We start from the raw sequence: 21990 nt of genomic DNA, 5'->3' as shown, positions 1-21990 counted from the left end.
ATTGGAATATTCTCATAAATGACCACATTAAGAGAGATTACTATATTCAAGGAAAAAAAGTCTGTAGAATCCAATACGAAACCAAATCAGTGAAAGAAATATTACTTTCTTTCTTAACCATGATGTTTTTGCCATTTTTAAAAAAAAGAAATAGAGTGGTTTATACATTTGATATTCACAGATTTTTTTTTAGAGCAAATAAACACAAAAACATCAACTATTACTAATGTCAAGAATTTTTTGTAGAGTAAAATCATCTTCTCTAAAATAGCCTGAAACTAAAATTCCCAAAGAAAAATAATTTGCACATTTCTTGGTTGCTCACTAAAATAAAACTTTAATCACAAAGGATTATGACACTACTTTTGTAAAGTGTATGTCCATTGAGAGGGCACAGAGAAAACATCACAGAATCTGTGATGGAAATAAAGAAGGAACACTCCCTTCCTTATTAGTATATGTGACAGGTGTTAAAATTCGTCTTTTTGCCCCCATGGGGCCTCAGAAGCATAGTGAGGGCAACAAGCACCCAGGGGCGATCTTTAAATTGTGCCCCTCCTCAATGTGAGTGCCCAAGGGCAATCTCTAAATTGCCACCCCCTCCCCAGTGTCAAGATGAATAGATGTTGATAGGGGAGACAAGTCAGCAGAAACACCTTCCCCCCTCTTGTCCGGCTGCTTCAATGAGGCACCTTTCATATTTGTGGCACCTGGAATGTAATTCCGTGCATCATCTGGCACTCCCTTGAACTTATGCCTGGGAACAAGTGCCCCCCTCTGGCTTATCCCCTTGCTATGCCACTATGGGGTCTTCCCTCTGTTTACATTATGAACTCTGTGTCAGCAAGAAATTGAGACTGTCCCCGAAACTTTCCAAGTAGCTAGTGTAATGTTACATACACAGTGGACTTTAACAAACAATGACATTAATGAGATTAAAAAGCTGGCTTCTCAAGCTTGTCAAATGCAGAGTCTAGTAGTTATTATGCACAAAATCAAGTGGAAAGGGGGCATAAATGCTGGCGAAAATTGACCCAAGTTCCTCGGAATAACTCATAGTTAAGAGGTTCATAAATCAAACCAAATGACAGAAACTAATTTAAGAAAATAGCTATTCATTAAATGACTACTAATTCTGCCACAATATATTCTAAGACCTCTGAAACATTATAACTCATTGCAGTTGATGACATTAAGAACCGATTCTCCTTTACTGAGGGTATTGGATCGGGCAGAAAAATTATCATTGCAAGAGGTTTCCCTTTATTTTTAATAGGAATCTAGGTGGTTAACATTTTTTGGAGTCATGGTACATTTGAGATTTAGTCATTGCGGGATGTTTGGGAGGCAAAGACAGATAAAGTACTGACAACTTAACGTTGTAATAAGGCCCAGGGCAGAGCCTATGAAATACAAACACGTTTGTAAAAGGAGACCTGAGTGGTATTCCCAAATTAAGGAAGACATTAGACGTAATTCAAGAACGAGACTGGAATCAATTTTAGTTACTTTTCATGTACACTAATAATTAAATGCCCTCTGACCAAACCAACAGATATCTGAAACATCAAGAGAGCTGGTGAGAGCCAGACTGTAGACGCCGGAGTGAATGTTTTCGCTCAAGATAAAAAAGGCCGTGGCAGCTGCTGCCTCCACTTAACACCCCTGCCTGTATGAAACACGTACAAAGTTGTTGAATGGAATGGACACTTTGGTTTTTTGACCTGTTTTATTTTTTAAAGAAAAGCTTTCGTTTTTTAAAAAATAATAATAAATCAGCTTCTTACCACCCATTTACTAACTGTTGTATGTGTACAAAAATACACAGACATGAAAATGAAAACTACTACTCACTAGACAGAACTTATTCTTCAAGAATGGCTCTTTCTCCAGAATTTTAAATTTCATGTTCAGCATGGAACTGTTCTGCCAAATTTGTAGACATGTGTTTTCCCCTACAATAGACCTTGTATGTTGGAATAGCCCTTGAAAATAAGGTACACATAAATTTTTGGATGTTCTATGTGTTTTCTAATTATATAGGAAACGTCAAATTATGAGACTTTAATTGTATAAATCCATTTGTTCCCAACATCTGAGCTGCAAAATGATTTAAGTTTTTGTTAATATAATTAAATAGTTATTAAAACTTTAGGAAATGCATTTTGCTTATTGATCTTTATGTGGTAGGTGGTCCGAATTCAGCACGGAACTGCTCTGCCCAATAAAGCCTACAGCTGTCCTGATGATACCTTCTTGGAGTGGGGAATAAAAGCTTCTATAATATCAAAAGGGAGCCCGGGTGGTGCAGTAGTTAAGTGCTTGGCTGCTAACTGAAAGGCTGGAGGTTTGAAACCACTGGCTGCTCTGCAGTCTGCTTCCCTAAAGATTTCAGCCTTGAATGACAAAGTTTACTTGAATGGCAAAAAATATTTCTGAACACAGATCAACAAAAGACAACACAATTGCAGAGTAGCCCTCAGCTACCTACTTTGAAAAGCTAAAATTCACAAGTCCAAACAAAAAGTCTCCTAGCTGCTTCATAATCATATTCTCAAACTGACAATCACATGAAATCCAGGGAAAAAATCCAATCCAATCTATAAGGAGCTTGTTCTTTAAAAGGGCACTCCATGCCTAGTGATTACCAGTAAAAGTAACCTGATTAAATTTTCATCCCACGACAGTCTATGAAAGCTGCAGAGTCATCATATGCTGGTAGCGTTAGCAGCTGTCTTTCTGTACTCCATTTTACTAAAAGGGAGAGAGCAAAAACACACAAGCAGAAAAAGCCAAAATCTGTTCTAGGGCGTCTGTTTCCACAGCTGGAGACGGGGCACTTACCATTCTATATACAGCATCCCTGGCTTAGAGACTCAAGTGGGCAGTGTTAGGTTGCACGGCCATGTGATCTGACCATTAACGGGTTCCCATCAGTTTCCCCCAGCCTTGGTCCGTAAGTCGACTGCCTTCAAAAACATATTCTTACCACCAAGTATGACTACTCTTGCTCAGTATGACTTAATGGGTCAAAAAACAAAGAAAGTAAATTGTATAAGAAGGACTGACCCCCTAAAGCAAAGGGCCATTAGGAAGAATCAAACCTGACATATACTTATTTTAATCACAAAGAGACTATGCTCAAGCATTTTGCTGTATTCTGTAGCCTTTATAATAACTGGTTATTTATAAAGGCTGAGTGTTGTCACAGGCCATCTTTGCAAGCAGCTTTTTAAATGCATTTCCAACATCAACAGGTTGGGGCACTGGCTTAGTTTTTGGCAGATCAATTTTAAGTAATAAATGTTTAAAATTCTTTCTTCAGAAGGAATTTTTAAAAAGGCAGAGCTCTTAACTTTGAAGAGCTAAAGCAAAGATATTTTCTGAAATGCTAACTAGTTTTGTGGACCTCTACCAAAGACTGGACCACAAATCATCATCCAGAATGGCAGCCAAACGTTAAGTTACACTGGCCCGAAGCAGGGAAACTCCCAAAACGGACGATGAAGTTTATTTTGCTTGCGCTGCAGAATAAGCTCTCTGGGTCTGAGTCAGTGCTTTCTGAACGACTTCCACATGTAAACACACAGCTAACTTACCGGGGTGCTTGCTACTGTTGAGCCAGGGCTCTTGGCATTGTTATCCTCAGGATTCTGGTGAGCTTCTTCCGGCCCTCGAGTTACAAGAATTCGGAAATGCTGTTGCCCTGCATTCTGATCTTGCCTGATCTTAAACGTACACCCTTGACCCTGTGGAGTTCTTTCTATGGAATTAGCCCTGTGGATCTCAGGACCCATCCTGCTGCAGCGAGGCCCCTCCGAATGTCCCTGGTCTTCCGTAGGACTCACTCGCTCAGTTCTAGGTTGGGTGGGATACGAGGTACTTCTCTCCAACCGAATACGGGGATACCTCACCAACCTATCACCCTTTGTGCCAGTGAAACCAAAGTTGTAGTCACCACCCAGGCCCAGAGTGCCTTGTGGGGGCTGCTGCAACTGGAAGACAAAGCACCGCTTCCCAGAGTTACCAGAAGCATCCGGAACGTGTTGCAGGGACCAGCGCCTGGGCTCGGGTGTGGAAGGGTCATTCTGTCCCTCAGACCCAAAAGGCATCAGCCTCACCTGGCGCATGTCCACACTGGAAGCCCGGTGCTGAATCCTGACCCCGCTTATGTTCAGCCCTGGAGGGGTTTCGTGGCTGTCCACACCCTGGGCAGGTGAGGGCTCAGCGTCCTCTTGGGACTCTGAAGGAGCAGTACAGAACACTCGGTGGCCGCAAGAACTGGTCCCGTTGACCTGTTGTCCTAAATCCCTTGGTACCCTTGGAGGAGAACTCTCCGGGGTCTCTCTTTCTGAGGTTTCTTGGGAGCTGCTCTGGGATGAAGACCTTCTCATTGGGGCAGTAAAGTCCTCCTGGGGGTCTGAAAACGAGCAGGGTAGTCCATCACCAATGGAGTCTGGCGGCGGGCACTCATCAGCGTGGCCGTTCATAGTTTTGCGCTGGAGAGAGATCTGCACGGATGAGCTCCTGGTTGGACGGGCATCGATGTTGTTCAGGAGCTGAGGGATGAACATGGACGTGCTGCGCTTGAGCAAACCCACGCCCTCCTGCAGGCTGCCGCCGCCATACTCCCCTCCACCATTTTGAGCAAACGGGTGCGGGCTGCTCCTCCGGGGCAGCGTGTGGAATGCCATGAAAAAGTCATCTTCTCGCTCCCGGTCGAGGATCTCGGATTCGGGGGCTGTGTTGCTCCGACCGGAGCCAAAATGAAACCGAAGCCGATGGGCCATGGTGAACAGGGGGGCAGGGAGGGAGAGGAGGAGCGGCAACAGCAGTCCCGGCACTGCCAGAAGTCAAAAACCAAAGACATCAACTCCAAGAAAAAGTGTCCCATCTGCCAAACCGTTAGCACTGCGGCACCAAGAGCGACAGATAGCAGAAATAACCCAAGTGGCAAGCGGCATTCCAGGCATGATTGGATAAGAGCAAAAAGCTCACGTCCACACTGTGACAGAGGGTAGGATGGCTAGAACCACATGACTGTGTGTTCCCCCTCCAATGCCAGCTTGTGGACTTAGCAGAGCTTCCCCCCGCTCGCTCTCATGTTTTGTTTTTTTTTTTAAACAGCAAGAGCTTGAAACGGCACCTTCTCAGCTGCTGCTTTTCCATCAGACAGGAGTGGCCCCAGCAGGGAGCTCTCACAGCTGACCAGGGCAGCAAACACACTCCGAGCCATGCTGCTATAAATCTCAACCACATCACACTCACAGGCCGTCTCTTTCTCAACTAAGCAGAGTGTTGACAGTCTCTCTCGAATGCATGCGAGGGACTTAAACATACCAGCACACACAGTTGTGGTTCCTACCTCCTGCCACCTTGCCCACTGCACCAGGGAATGACAAGTAAAATGCCTTGGCTGCAAGACAACCCTTTCACAGCATCGGATGTTATGTCTCTCTGTTATTTATGACATCATCACACTATCACTATGGAATGCAAACTAATAAAACATACTATAAATACGACTACACACCCCATGGAATTAGAGTCCCTTGAATGCTAAAATAATTAGACCATGATCTACAAGGAACAAAATAGGCAAGTCGGGGAGGACAGGGGTACAACTTACAAAACGGTCAAGTTAACATTCCACCTCCTGCCACTACTTGGACATTTTTCATTTGAAAGATGTCTGTGTGTGTTGTCGTCTCACACGTAATGAGGTTGTCAGACACGGACGTACCCAAGAAAAAGAACCCAGGTGGGGAAAACACTCAGCCCTATATATGCCAGGTAGGAGAAAAAAAACGACAAAAAAAAGAAAAAAAAAAAGAAGAAGGAAGGAAAACTGAAGCAAGCTGTGCATGTGATTTTTGTAGGAATTTTAACTTAAATCCCATACACAAGAAATGCTGCCTGGAGCTGACTGTGTCCCAGTGAGAAGTTAGCAGTATTATTACAGTTTTGATACAACTGTCATGGAGTCTTACTATGTCTGCAAAGGACCAAAACGGACTTAAGAAATAAAAGTAAAAGTGCACGCTCAAAAAACAGTCATCGACTTTGAAGTGCACTTGGAAATACGCTGTGCATTTTAAACTTACTATTTTCCATGATGCGGAAACACCAGCTATTTAACAAAGAGGTTTATTTAGGAGGGGGAAAATAGGAGGGGGAAAATTCCAAGCTGCAAAGAGTGACAAAAAGTTTATTTTACAATCTGCGAGGCATGACTTTGTCAACAGTTCTAAAGTTGAGGGTGTGGGTGATTAGCCCAGTGTTTATATACACCAAAACCTGTTTTCTAAAGGCATGTGTTTTCAACGCCAAAAATGACCATTATGAGAGAAATGGAAGCTAGTTTGTTTAATGCTAAAACTGCCAAGTACCAGTACAGTCGCATATTGTCTTAACTGGATCAATAGGCAACAGAGAAAAAAGAAAACAACACCAGCATTCATTGCACAGTAATAACACTGCAGATGGCTTAGGGCAAAACTAGATACTGAGATTATAAAACACGGATTTTTTCAGATAAGCTTGCATTCACACGGATTTCTTAGAGCTTTGCACCCAAAGTTTGGAAGTATAGTCTGAGACTCATGGCAAGGTAATCTCAAGAACAGTCATCATTTAGGTAACAGAAATGCAAAGCTTCGTCTTTTGTTGTTGTTTGCTACAGTGAATTTCTCTTAAGAGGAAAACATGAATGAATTATTAAAACATCTGACAAGAGGCAATTTTCCCCCAGATTTGACCCTTAATTCATCTTGAAGAAGTGTTACTGTACTCAACAAATCAAAGAGTAAGAATGTGTATGGGTGCATCTGTGTCTCTGGGGATGTTTTGTTATACTACTGAACGATGTCTAATTCAGTCTTCACTAGGTGAGAGATGAATGCTAGAAATGAAACGCTTGGCAGAATCTCTCAGTATAACAACAAAGCAACTTCATGCACATAACGAAAAGCAATTTCATTATGTGGTACTATTAAATATCACCCAAGGAACAAAAGGTTGAATTCAATGCAAAGCCACCAAGAATCCATATATTTTAACAGAAAAGATATCAGAATGGCAAGCCAGAATCTGCTGGCTTTCTGATATGGAGAACAATATGAAGCAGACAAGATGGAATACACTGCCAAGTTCTAAAATAAGGGTGAAAGGTCTGGCTATGCACCACCACTGGGCTGAGAAACAGGAGACCGGCAGGGCTGGACCCCCGAGCTTCCACTGACTGCTGTGTTTAAATTCTGTAAAGGCTTTAGACCTCTGCTCTCACATCTGCAAGGACGGGGAGCAAAGTGAGTTGTTTTCTAAGACTCCTGCAGATTGAATAACCTATTAAACTAAAGCTATTCAAAAACTGGAAGTTTCAGCTGGCTGCTGCTGCTGAAAGGAGGGGCTATAAGAACATTCCTTTAACCAGACAACATAGATAAGTTTCAGGGAAGGTAAATTTGACTACAACTAACTGAACAGAGTTATAATGCCACTTCGGAGAGTAACTTAAAGGCTTACAAGTAACATGATAATGTTCGTTTTCATAATCAAAACATACAGCTGGTGGGTACTTGATAGTATACATTCTAGTTAATTAAGAAAACAAAATGCCTTAAGCCAGATTTGCTTCTGAAATTTCATTTCTAAAAGGAAATGTTAGTTATATCAGTTGTGTGCACACACATATACATGCAGTCAGTTAGGCAGTTAGTTTACACCAGCTACATGCTTCAGGCATATCACTGATTCTTTAAAGGTACTTTCTAAGAACCTCCCTTGAGAAAGTACTACTTTTTAAAATAAAGCTTAATTTTACCTGCTAAATATAGATTCACTTTTTGCTATATACTGTTAATTAGATTTTTGTTTCCCCAAAGAGAATCGCCACAGGTTCTCTACTGAACAGAGTATAGTATTACAGTCTGGCTTATATTTTAAAACCTGCAAGGTTTGTTTACATGTACTGACGGCCTCTTTATAGATTTGCCTACCGTTCTGTATTCCCAACGTCAGAGCATAAGCATATGGCCTGATACTATCACTAGCAACTTTCACTAATATTTACTGAGATAAACACACACACAGAGACAAGCTTTCTGTCCTAGCAACGCAAATATGTGTTAGAATTATGAACTTTAAACTAATAGTGGAACAAAAATAATCTTGTTTTTGGGCAGATACACTGTCAGAAGTAAAACAAACTGAGTTTTAAAGATGTTCTAAAAATTCATTTAAAAAAAAAAAAAGCAACATTCCAAAATAGGGGTCCACTTACCAATCTGTTTTCGTCAAATACTTCAAAAAGGAGTCTGTGATTAGATGGATTTACCTATAAAGGATAGAGACAACATTTCAAAATGAATAGAAATCATTAAAGGATGAAATAAGGGACAGAAAAATAGAAACTTGTTTTATAATGCACCCAACTCAATTGTCTAATATGAACAACTAACCTACTCTTCTGGAAATCCTATCTTTACTAAATCAAATTTTCCATTATTTATTTCTACATTATTCTACCTCTAATATTTAAGCATATCAGAAGAAAAGGCTCTTAGCTGCTCTTCTGACATAAGAATGAGTTCCTAAATCTCCTCTTTAAAAGGTACCCCCACATATGTAGAACAAAGCCACGTCCTCACAAAGGTCTGCTGTTAGGTGCCATGGAGTTGGTTTTTGACTCATAACAACTCCATGTGACAGAGTAGAATTGCCTCATACAGTTTTCTAGACTGTAATCTTTATGGAAGCAGATCACCAGGTCTTTCTTCCACGGAGCCGCTAGGTGGATTTGAACTGCTAATCTTTTGGTGAGCAGCCAAGCACTTAACCATTGCACCACCAGGGCTCCTTCACAAAGGTCTATGCCTGAGAAACTCTCTTAGGTCTAATAACACTAATGAGAGAATGATACTGAAAATAATAGTAGTAGCAGTAGCAGCTTATTGTGTTCTTGTTAAGCACGATCACCTTGTTAAATATTAAACGTCCATTATTTGATATAATCCTCACAGCAATCCTATGATATTTACATAATATCAGCCCAGTTTAAAATGAGGAGCTGAGAACAGGAGAATGAAGTAACTTGGTCAAGATCCCACAGCTCGTCAGCAGGGCAACCAGAATATGGAGCAGACATAGTCGGCCTGTCTTCAGAGAGGCCAAGCTTTGATCCATTAGAGAGACAGAGACTTAAGAGATGTTCCGGCTTCGAACTGTAAGCATCGCAGGGCCAATGTCAGAGCTACTGGGCTTTCCACGTCTTTTGCTTTTTCCTCTCACTTTATCAAAAGCTCTGCAAAATGGCCCTTATCATAATTCAGACTCAAGTAAGTACCAATCACATGTGAAACATGGTACTAGGTGTTCTCATTTATATTATCCTAAGTAAATCCTAGGGGGAGTCCCTGGGTGGTGCAAACTGAGAGGCTGGAGTCCACCTAGAGGTACCTCAAAAGAAAGGTCTGGCGATCTGAAAAAAAATGAGTCATTGAAAACCCTACGGAGCACAGTTCTAGTCTGACACACATGGGTTTGCCACGATTCAGGGTCAACTTGAGAGCAACCGATAAATCCTGGCAACAAACCTATCTCATCTATGTGAGAGATGAGGAAGTCAGAGAGAATGAATGAGAGTCCTCAGGTGGCTTTCCTAAGGTCACAAAGGTTGTAAACAGTAGCGTCAGAGATGTAACCCAGGTCTACTGAGGTACCAGGTTTTCTGTAACCACTTCATGGTGGGAAATAGTATGAAATCACATTTAGCAGCCACAACACAGAGAGCATGACTTTTGCTTCTGGTCCCTTGGTATGCCCTTAGCCTAGCAACAGAGTAAGCAGATGGATGAACTGCTAAGTGTCTTTTTATAAGCTCTGCCAAGAGTTGTGCTGCTGCCCAGTGCACCCCCAGGCCATAGCAGGATCTGGCACATAGTAGGCACTCAATAAAAAATTTATGAGATGAATTTAAAAAAAAAAAAGACTTTTAAAAAGAGCTGACAAAAATAGAAGCTAAGTATGTTTACATCCAAGATTAGTTGAAAACATTTTTGGATTCACTAAAATTTACATAACAGTGGCCAAACTGTTAAATGGAAATGAGTCTTAAGTAAATTGGAGTTTCACAAATGGAAAGTGACATTTGAGAGTTAACTAAGGGCCAATAACATCTATCTGCCCCATTAGCTTTTCAGTCCTTTACGGAGATTTAAAATGCATCGATAGAGTCTATATAGGCTCTCACCAAGTATTAAAATATCAGTGCCATGTTTCAGCTCTGAACATAACAGAAAGCAGATGTTGTGTACAGTAATCCATATCTGGAGCACAGAAAATTCCACTGTGATTGAAAGGAAGAAACTGAGACCAATATTAATGGCAGTTGAATGGCAATGTTGGTCTTGGAAACTGCACTGGTCAGAAGGTCTAATATGGAGCATTTCTGGAGGTAAAGCAGACAACTGAAATATCTTTACATCTGAAGAAAAACAAACCCCTTCGCTCAATTAAATAGCTAAGCAGTTTAATATTTCCAAAATTTTAGCACAAAAACAACAAAAAAAAAATCAACCACCACAAAAATTCACTAAGCTGAATTCTCACAGTTAATTCACAGAATTCAGTCATTTCTACATACAGCTGTTCTAGACATTAAACATAAAAGCTTGAGGAAATGTTTCCTAATTCAGTGACATTTAAACTCAAGTAATTTTATACTACACATGTAGGTACACACTAAGTATGTGAATTATAAAAATTTTCTTCACTAATTGCCACATAATTGGTGACTTTTATGGTTCTTTTTAATCACTTTGCCTCTACTATTCTATTTTACATCTAAAAAGATCCATACCCCACGTCTCCTAGAAATAATTAAGCTATTATTTTAATTACATTTTGTCTTATTTTTAAAAGAAAAGTTTGAGTTGAAAAGATTAAACATGGCAGTTTTTGGACAACTTTCTTTTTACTTCCTAAAAATACCCCAAATGAAACAAGTCCAGATTTTGTGACCACTATTCATAGTCTAAGGAGTCCTGGTGGTGCAGTGGTTAAGTGTTCAATTGTTAACTGAAAGGTCAGCAGTTCGAACCCACCAGCCACTATGCAGGAGAAAGACAGGGCAGTCTGCTTTCTTAAAGATTTACGGCCTTGGAAACCATACGGGACAGTTCTACTCTGTCCTATAGGGTCGCTATGAGTTGGAACTGACTAGATGGCAGTGGGTTTGGTTTTTGGTTTACTCATAGTCTTTCAAAATGTGGGACACACTAGGATGCTACCTAACCATTTCTCTTATTAAAAGAATTTCTCTGTAAAAATTTTCAACAGCTTTCCTTCAATATAAATCTATCATAATTTAATATTTCAATCTAGTTATCAATAAAAAAAAACTTACTCGAAAATAAAATTCTTCATTCCATTTAGGGTTCAGCGTCTGGAAGAGAAATTATCTTGTAATACCCTTTTTAAAGGTTTACAACATTAATAGTTACTAGCACAACTAGTAGTCTACATATTTGCTTAAACATTTTTCTTGATAAAATAAATAGCTAGGAGATTTCCAAAATGACCATCACAGAAACATTTGGTCGATTATTTGAGATTGTTCTATAAGCAAAACTAGATAGTGAGGGGATGTATTTATGAAACAGATGATTCATAAATAGACATGAAACCATAAACTGCATGCATCACCAGAAGAAAAAACATCAAGAACCTACAAAGAACCATCATGAAAATATAAAAGCATCCTTCAAGAAATTAACAGTGATATGGTTATTCTATGAACTTTGTTGCCGCCCCCTTAACTTGCTACAAATCTGTTTTGGACAGCAATAAAGTAGGCAGGGAAGTGTTCATTATTTAGATAAACACTGAAATTTGAAGAACATTTCATGAAGAACAATTTTGATGATCAGATTTTACAACAAGAAAAAAAAGTCAGTAATAAACCAAAAGAGAATTATGTTTTTTCTGATATAACTTGGTTAAAAAACATTTATCTACTTATCCTTTAATCCTTTATATATTCATCCATCCATGTCTATATCAATCTATGTAAATATGTATCTTCCCAAAACACAGAAAGGGTACTTTTGTCCTCAGCATGGACAAAAGATGGACTGCCAACCATTCTTAAGAATTACGATGAAGCACCTACTATGAAGGAATACATATATACATGTTTGTGCATCTGTATATGCATAATACTTTTAAATAAGCACATCTCTTAAAAATTATATGTTAAATTTGAGACTGAAAAATCCCAACCTCACCAGCAGCTACAGATCTTTTTTTGGTCAGAATGCTATTTATCTTTATCAACCTATTTCCTTTAACATATCTGTTTAGGGAGAAGTACAAAATAATAATAATAATAACACAAAGCACCATAAAAATACAAAACATAGAACTCATATAACACCAACTGGCATTTAAAAATCAGCATGTTCTCCACCCACAATTCAACAATGAATCCAAATTCTAAATAACTGGGTTACATACTTGTAGACATGAATGGAGGAGGGGATGGCAATGAGAGGGCTGGAGGGAGGGAGAGAGGAGCCAGGCAACCAGGGAGCAGTACTGCCTGCTGCCTTAGATGCAACACTCCTGGTGGACAGCTTCATATAGATGCAGAAGGACAAAGGTAAATGACAAGCGACAGAAAACAGCAACAGCATGAGACCACATAACGAATGAAGGACCATCATAAGGCCACAAGGAGATGAGTATGAAAGCCGTTCTTAAAATCCACATACAGCACAGAAATACTAACCAGGAGGCTGGCAGGCGGCTGCTGTTGGCAGAGTAGACCCGGTTACAGAGCTACAACCTCGACTGTGAAAAGGGAAGGAGAAGGAGGAACGCCCCTTGGAAGAAAATACACTGCAATCTCCAAAATCGCCAGCTGTGGTTTTCTGTTCCGGTTCAGCAGGCAACCAGGACCCCTGGCTCGCCTTCCCTGCAAGGCTGGCCGCTGCCGCCCGCACAACTGATCTAAACAGATGACAGCGCCTAGCACGGGAACAATGGCTCCGTCCTTCACAGGAATCCTCCCCACTAATCAAAACACCAGCTCCTGTTTTCAAAACAGATTTTGAATGCCAGTCCCAATGCCAGGTGGGGGACCCACTACAATCACTGTTCCTTGCACAAAATGACCTGGTCATAGATCCAAGGCATCTGATCGGTAGCAGGAAAGTTACAATATTTTTAAAGCAACCATGCTCTCCAGGAAATATTTACCAGACAGTGTCTGACTACCTAATGCCCCTTCCTGCAAAAGGTAGTGAGCAAAAAATTTAAAAAGTAGTAAATAATACAAAAGAACAGATAAAAATAATATTTTGATAGAAAATATGTATCTTCTATAAAGACTCCAAATATGGGGTAAACAATTTACACACACACACACACAAATGATATATGTAAACATGGAGCTAGATGATTAATAAATAATTGTAGAAACTAATCTTTAATGAAATCATGTACATAAAACCTACAACAATAAAAAATTTATGTATATAAATGTATGGCTTTATTATTAATATATTTTATTTGTTGTCATGTAGCCAAGCAAGTATTTTGCTTCCTTTGGTAATGCTTGTCTCAAGTTTAACCATTTCTTTTGTGTCTACCAATTCCCCTTCACTGAAAATTATTTAACTACTTTAAATTTCTTTATGAAAAATAACAGACCAACAAGAAGAAATCCTCGTTTTGTTTTATCCATTGCAGGAAAAAAAAAAAAAAAAGTAAAACTGCTGCTTGTAATAAGACTTAATTTGAGAACACCATTTTTATAATCATTTAACTAAAACCCAGATTAATACATTGGGTTAATACTGCAAAGTTTTGGTCAATGGAAAATTTGTAGATATAATACTGGGAGGTTGCCAAAATGAAAATACAGGCATCTTATAATAAAAATTCTACAAAGTTAAAATACATTGTAATTTAATTTAATTATGACTTAAATCAAGTTTAGTGAATGATGAACACCTACCTTTTTGATTGTTTTTGTCTGTACCAAAGCAAGTTCTCTATTCTCATCCGCTACGTACAATGAAAGTTTCACATATGGATCACTGAAAGGGAAAATTTCACATTTAATATGGTTAACTTTTCATTTAAAAATCATTAATAAAGAAGAAAGTAGCCAAACCTAGATGAAAATGCAAATATCAATGTAAACGTCCCAGTTTGCATAAAGCAGTAACTAAACAATAACATGTTTAGTATGCCTACTAAATAACATGGGGCCCCGGTGGCACAAAGGTTATGCATTTGGCTGCTAACCAAAAGGTCAGCAGTTCAAATCTACCAGAGACTCCTTGAAAAACCTATGGGGCAGTTCTACTCTATCCTATAGAGTTGCTATGAGCTGGACTCGACTCGACAACAATGAGTTTGGTTTTAGTTTGTTACTAAATAATATACTCTGAGAAAAGTTTCCATCAAACAGAATCAATAATGTTTATTTAAAAAACAAAAAATCATGAAATCCACATTCAAATTTAAATAAACCACCTAAAAAAAACTCTATATAATTAATTTAACAGAAATTAATCTGTCATAGTTTCTTCTTATTCTAAATACAAATTCTGAAAAGATTACAAGATTATCAAAAGGCATAAAAAATTTGTTCAGATTAGCAAAACTTAGAAAATTTAGCTTAAGTCTTATTTTGCATTTTGATTCCCACTGTGAAGTTAAATTTTTTTTTTCTTTTAGTGGAGGTAAAACACTCATTGATCATCTAAACCAACATCTGCCATCTGAAGAGATAAAAAACCCCAAAACTAAGGCCCAAAGGTCAAGAGAGATTTGCCCAAAGTTTTAGATTTGAATAAACTCTAGATCAAATTTCAGATTTCCTGACTACCAGTTCCAGAGTTCCTTGTCCATATCACACTTCCTTCAATAATTATTTCCTTGGGAAACTGAAAACTTTTAGCAAGAAGGGTACTGAGAGGAATTACTTAACGTAGACTATGTGCTAAGACTAGAAATCCACTTATACTTTCTAGTATTGCTAACACTAGGAAAGCTCAAATTTAGTCAAACTACCACTGTATCAGAATTAGGGTCCATGAGAATTTCTTCTGTTTCACACTTGTGATCTTGAAAATCATAGAAAATGGTCGCATGTATTCAGTCCTCATTAGAGGATCTAATTATCTATAGCTTGATGATTTATTTCTGTCAATTCATCATTTAACTTTATGCCAATTCGAGAAATAGCCTTTGTGGCTCTAACGTGACTTTCAACACGACTATCGTAAACTTCCAGGATATTTCTAAAGATCAGACGATTTTTATTTGATACCTCAGACAATAAATATATCATGAAATTCTGCAAGGAAAGAGAAAGGTAGGATAAAATTAAGTTTGGTAGTAACAAGACTGTACTCAATATGCAAAAAGCAGAAATCAGATGTCAATGAAAAATAATGTTTATATGTATATGTAGATAGATAGATAGTTAAAAAACAAAACAAAATCCATTGCCGTTGAAGGCTATTCTGACTCATAGCAACCCTACAGGACTGAGTAGAACTGCCCCCCATAAGGTTTCCAGGAAGCGGCTGGTAGATTCGAAATGCTGACCTTTTGTTTAGCAGCTGAGCTCTTATACCCATAAAACGCATCTCAATGAAAGCTACAAAACATCTTAAACATACACAGAGTAACAAAATTTGCTCAGTTATACTCCATTATTAGTAAATACTTCTATTTTTAACATTCTAGCTTAGAAGAAGATATTAGTCAATCCCTTGCCTGTTATCTATAAACGATAAACCTTCACTGTGGTTAAAGAACATCTAAGTAGATGCAGCTAGTTCTCCTAGCTAGACGCCCTCAGCCTCACAATAAAGATGGATCAAAAGCTAGCATCTAACTAGGTCTAAAGACCCCTTAAACACCTTTCTAATCGGGTTACAGATCTGGGAAACGAATTAGAAGTCACTTTCTAGGTCCGCTGATCTCAGACTTTTGCAGTTTAGAATCAGCTGGGAGGATGGCTTTTGAAGCACAAGCCGCTGACCCCCACCTCAAAGTTTAATTCAGTAGGTCTGGGGTGGGATCCCAGAATTTGCATTTCTAACAAGGTCTCAGGTGATGCTGACGCTCCTGCCCCAGAAGCCACACCGAGAACCACTGTTCTAGATGGTTATTTGAATAGTTTTTAGCTACTGAAACTAATTTAACGTTCTATTTCTAGACACCAAGCTATTGCTAAAAAAAAGCTCAAGGCCTGATATCTCTTATCTCAAGAGCAGGCTCCCAGTATGCTATGGAGGTATGTGTGCACACTCGTGAACACATACGTACACAGGCACACGCACACACACACTCCCACATTACAGAGAACACCATAAGCTCTGCTGACTGTCATCTCTTGTTTTTATGTCCCTCGGCTATCATGATTGCTAGCTATTATATAACTGCAATAAAGAGCAAAGCATTCATTTGAAAAGAACAGCTATGTTCTTCTACTGGTCATTTATTTACCCTGAGTAGTTAACAATAAAAGATATGTGCAGTTGGGGGCTGAGGGAGGGGCTCCCAAACCTGGGACAACACATCTTCCAGCCGTAATGAGGAAGCATGTTTGTGCTCACTTGGGCAGGTACCAGGATGTTTACAGGAGAGACTGACCAAGAAACTTCCTGGAAGAGAATTCAGTCTGAATAGAGAACAGAAGGCCAAGGTGCAGAGGGCTGGTTAACAAACAGCAGGGTGTCGCTCAGAGGGAGTCGCAGGTGTAAAGGTCATAGAATGTACTGGTCAAAGGACAGTAGGGTGTCATACAATGGACTGGTCAAAGGATGGTGGGGTATCACACAATGGGCTGGTTAAAGGACAGTAGGGTGTCGAACAATGAGCTGGTTAAACAGTAGAGTGTCACACAATGGGCTGGTTAAAGGACAGTAGGGTATTACACATGGGCTGGTTAAAGGACAGCAGAGTGCCACACATGGGCTGGTTAAAGGACAGTAGGGTGTCACATAATGGCTGGTTAAAGGACAGTAGGGTGTCACACAATGAGCTGGTTAAAGGATGGTAGGGTGTCAGACAATGGGCTGGTTAAAGGACGGTAGCGGGTCACATAATGGGCTGGTTAAAGGATGGTAGGGTGTCACACATGGGCTGTTAAAGGACAGAAGGGTGTCACACAATGAGCTGGTTAAAGGACAATAGAGTGTCACACAATGAGCTGGTTAAACGACAGCAGAGTGCCACACAATGGGCTGATTAAAGGACGGCAGGGTGTCAGACAATGGGCTGGTTAAAGGACGGTAGGGTATCACACGTGGGCTGGTTAAAAGACAGGAGGGTGTCACACAACGGGCAGGTTAAAGGATGGTAGGGTGTCACACATGGGCCTGTTAAAGGACAGTAGGGTGTTGCTCAGAGGCAAGGGGAGCACAGGACACAGGGCACCTAGATTGGTCTGAGAATCCTCTCTCTCTGCTAGTACAGAGGTGCCACTCATATCAAACATTTCCTGAATATCACCTACATAACAGGGACTCTGCTAGGAGCTGACGTTCATGCCAGTGAGCTAAAGGAAACAGTGGGTACACACATATAAAAAATAAATCAACAAAAGTCATAAATGGACATTTATGAATGGCAGTACTTAGCCCTGCTGAGTGGGGATGAAGACATTTCCCCATCTCAGCTAGGTGAATGCTGGAGCACAGGACTGAGACAGGGGATGGGCTAGCAAGCACCAGAAAAGGAGCAGGAAGATGCCACAGCAGCCTGAAGAACAAGCAAGGGAAGACTATCAATACCACCTCCACTGCCAGCACCACTACCACCACCATCACCATTGCTTCCACCACAATGAACCAAGGCCAGAGTATCAATACCACCACCATTACCATAACGACCTTAGGCAACCATCATGATACATTCTGCCTACACCTAGCACTGTGCGAGACACTCACAGGCAGCATCTCATTTGATCCTCACCACAACCTTATGAAGGTGACACATTTTTTGGATGAGAAAATGGAGACTCAGAGAAATTACGCAGCTTGCCCAAGGTTAAACAGTAGATGGGGGGCGGAGGTGAGGGGGAAGGTGTGCAGTGGCAGAATTCTTGTCTTCCACGCAGGAGACCTGGGTTTGATTCCCGGCTGATACACCTCATGCACAGCCACCACCAGTCAGTTAGTGGGGGCTTGCATGTTGTTACAATGCTGAACCGGTTTCAGCAGAACTTCCAGACCATGACAGATTAGAAAGAAAGGCCAGATGATTTACTTCAGAAAATCAGCCAGTGAAAACACTATGGATCACAACGGTCCAATCTGCAACCATTCATGGGATGGCGCAGGACTGGGCAGCGCTTTGTTCCATTGTACACGGGGTCACCATGAGTCAGGAGCTGACTCCACGGCAGCCAACAACAACAATGGGGAAGGGATGTAGGCAGGCTTGTTCCAGAAAACAACTCTGACAGCAGCTCTATGGCCTTGCGGCAATATGCTACTGCTGACTACCAACAGAGCAGGATGGGAGGAATTTCTGGGGGACAGAAGTTCCTAAAATTCTGCCAAGTTGAAAAAAAATTTATACTGTTACTGCTACTATGACCTAATTTTTACCTTTGCTGTTGTGGAGTCTGGAGAAGAAACAAGTAACAAACAAATTAGGTTAACACCTAGGGCTAGGTGTCTGCCTTTGAGGAAGGCCATACCCAGAGACCTTACCTACTTCTCAACATTCCAAACAACCAGCTGTGCATCCTTGGACAAGTCACTTTACCACGCTGAATCTCAATTTTCTTGTCTCCAAAATAAATGAGTTGGACTAAATCAGTAGTTTTCAGACTGCATACTCTACAGAGCTTTAGTTCTGCAGAACTATCTCAGGGTAACTGCAGGCTACCATTTCTATCTTGATCTGTTTTATCTGTTGGGCTTCCATGTTCTAATGGTTTTGGACAGGATCCTATAACTTTGAAAAATAAAGTTTTAAAGCCACTGGACTGTATGATCTCATCCTAAGCAAACAGGGACTGACTTCCTAAAGATACTGGAGGGAGGGGGAATAAGATCCTCACCTCTTTCAAGAGGTTTTCTCCAAAACAGATTGAGGATGAAATCCATAGTTTTGAGTTTGAGAAACCAGTCTTGATTATCATTGGCCTGATATTTTCCTATGCATTTTACGAGTTTCTAACCATCTTACCTACCAGGGATCAAATATATCACCTAACCAACAATCAAAACAGAAGGTAGTGTGTGCGTGCGTGCGTGCGTGCGTGCGTGCGTGTGTACGTGCGTGCATGCGTGTGTGCATGCATCTCTGGGGGCAAGGCTGACGGACAGCAAACCTCGCTGCCAGCTTGTTTTCAAATGCTGGGTGTTATTTTAACCCCTGATAGCCTTCATTTCTGAACACGATGTTTGCTCTGTAGAAGTGGTTAATGGAAGAATGCAGTTCCAAGAGGCCTTTTTACTCTGAGTCCACATGCTGATAAAGACAGCCGTTCTAGAAGGAGTCCCTGCCCTTTGAAGCACTACCTCTCAGATTCTCATCACGTTTCATACTTTTCCTACAAAAGGTCAGCTGAATCTTGGGTTGAAAGTATCTCTCCTTCCATATTAGTTGCTCTGTCTTGGTGTATATAAGCTAATATTCTGCCTTGAATTATGGTTAGTTATATACATGACTTATCTCCCCTACCAGGCCACCAGGAAGTTTAGAAAAAACACACACGAAACTTATCAGCAGTTACTCACATGAGGAGTGGAACAGGGCACATGGGTAGGAGACTTCTCCTTTTCATGTTACTCTCCTCTACACTGCTGGAATGGATATGTATGTATATATTTTGTATCTTTGAATACATACTACTTTTATAATAAAAAATAGGGAAAAAAAAAGGCTGGGCACAGAGGGGAGGAGGCAGAAGACCATCTGGACCTTCTCTGCTGATGCGTCTCCATTTGATGCCCCTGACCACTTCTACTGGTGGCTCAAATCTCAGCTTTTACCAACTATGTGCGTGATAGTCACTTAACCACTCTGTCTCAGACTGTTCACCAAGGAAACGGGAGTGACAATTCCTAGCTCAGAGGGTTACAGTACCAAAAACCAAACTTGTTGCCATTGAGTCGATTCCGACTCATAGCGACCCTAGAGGACAGAGCAGAACTGCCCCATAGGGTTTCCAAGGACCACCTGGTGGATTCGACTGCCGACCTTTTGGTTAGCAGCCGTAGCTCTTAACCACTTCGCCACTAGCATGTATCAGTATTAGTACCTAGCACAGTGCCAAACATGCAGGAAAAGTGCCCTTAAATGGTAGCCATATAATCGTTATTCTCTTCTTTCCTCTTACAAGAGTTTTGAGGTTCTTTGTTGCTTCTTCGGACTCTACTGCTGCAATTGTGGACTTGATTTGACACTGATTACCTCATAGTATACACTGGGTACCGGCCAACCACAGCACACTAAGTATTCCTGCTTCTTCATTATTCAAACAGTGTGGAAGCCCCCATGGGATCTGGGGGGAGATGATCAAAATGGGAATCCCATTTACAATAAAGCCTGCCAGAATTCACTCTTGGCAACCAGTTACTGAACTCACTGCTGGTATTCAGTGTAACTCAAGGCTAACATTAATATTACCCTCCAAGAGGCTCAAAATTTTGTGGGAAGATGTGCATTATAAGAGAAATCCTAGTCTGCAAACCTTTTGGTTTCTCTGCACGGTGAAGTCGTTTAGGCACCACATTCTTCCTTTCTGCCTCTCCAAGGAGACAACAAAGTGGTGTGAGGATTCACACAACATCCAATGTATTGAGGGCCTACTGTATGTCAGGCATTGGACATAAAAGATACAATTTCTGCCCCAGGCAAATGACACACAGAGAAATAGAATGATGACTGTGACAGTATGCTAAGGACCCAGCAATGCAACACTTCGCAGTAGCAGTTCCTGACCTCCTGTCACCAGAGTCAATCAGTGTCTCCAACCCAGACATGTTGGACTAGATGCTCCATGGTTGGGACCTGGGAATCTGCATTTATAAAAAAAGCATCCCAGGTGACTTCTATGGACTGGTCCACGTGGGCACCACTGCCAGAGAGGAGTCCGAGAGGGCCCACGTGGGGCTGTGTGGAGGGCCAAAGAGCAGGTGAGGGTTTTCCAGACAGAGGGAAGAGCACAGGCAAAGGTCCAGTGACAGGTTGGGGATGTGAACACAAAAAGGTCTGGTCTGGCTATAGTCTGGAGGGCTTGAGGAGAAAAGGGAGGGGGGGAAGGAGCCTGGGATCAAACCCCAAGGAGTGTTGCATGCAACTAAGAACCTAAGTCCAAATCCTGGCTCCCCCTATTTGTAGCTATATGGCTTTGGACAACTCAACCTCTCTGTGCCTCAGCTGCACCATCTATGTAATGGGGGTAACAGGAGTTACCCTCATAAGGAAGCTGTTGGGAAGATTAAAATTGCAATAGTGGCTGACTTACAATAAGTTGTCAATAGTGATTATCATCATTATCATCATCATGGTGCTGCTTAAATAGAGAAGACTCATGACTATCAGAAGATCCTTCATTACAAGGAGATAAAACAGGAAGCAGGGAGACTAGCTAGAAGGCTACCATGTCAAAGAATGAGAACAGTCTAAACACAGGTGGTGAGAATGGGAGAAGGAAAAAAAAAAGACTGGGAGCTCATTGGAAGACACTTAAAAGAAGTGGGTGACCAACTGGATGTAGTAGGAAATCAGAGCTGAGAAAGCAGCCCTTGCCGTTCTGCAGGAGGGCCATGAACTCCACAACACAGCTTTCGATCCTGCCTTGGGTGGTGCAAACAGTTAACACGCTCGGCTGCTAACCCAAAGGTTGGAGGTTGGGGTCCATCCAGAAGTGTCTGGAAGAAAAGGCCTAGCAATTTACTTCCCAAAAATCAGCCCTTGAAAACCCTATGGAACACAGTTCTACTCTGA

At 40.8% G+C, this 21990-nt stretch overlaps 1 protein-coding gene across 6 annotated transcripts in view; it reads right to left on the bottom strand.

Moving 5' to 3' along the window:
• NEDD4L (NEDD4 like E3 ubiquitin protein ligase) overlaps positions 1–21990 on the bottom strand; it is a 379907-nt gene that overhangs the window by 145248 nt on the left and 212669 nt on the right. For 4 of the 6 annotated variants that reach the window (XM_004379262.3, XM_004379263.2, XM_023733991.1 and 1 more), the window contains 3 exons: positions 14018–14099; positions 11405–11443; positions 8282–8335 (listed from right to left, as the gene is read on the bottom strand). In XM_004379262.3, coding sequence (XP_004379319.1) covers positions 8282–8335; positions 11405–11443; positions 14018–14099 — 175 coding nt within the window. Of the gene's footprint in view, positions 1–8281; positions 8336–11404; positions 11444–12787; positions 12809–14017; positions 14100–21990 lie in introns of all 6 variants that reach the window. The other 2 variants (XM_023733989.1, XM_023733990.1) reach the window with 1 other exon arrangement.

The sequence above is a fragment of the Trichechus manatus genome, unplaced genomic scaffold (assembly GCF_000243295.1).
Source record: "Trichechus manatus latirostris isolate Lorelei unplaced genomic scaffold, TriManLat1.0 scaffold00063, whole genome shotgun sequence".
Taxonomy (NCBI): domain Eukaryota; kingdom Metazoa; phylum Chordata; class Mammalia; order Sirenia; family Trichechidae; genus Trichechus; species Trichechus manatus.
This window is presented reverse-complemented; position numbering and strand designations above follow the sequence as displayed.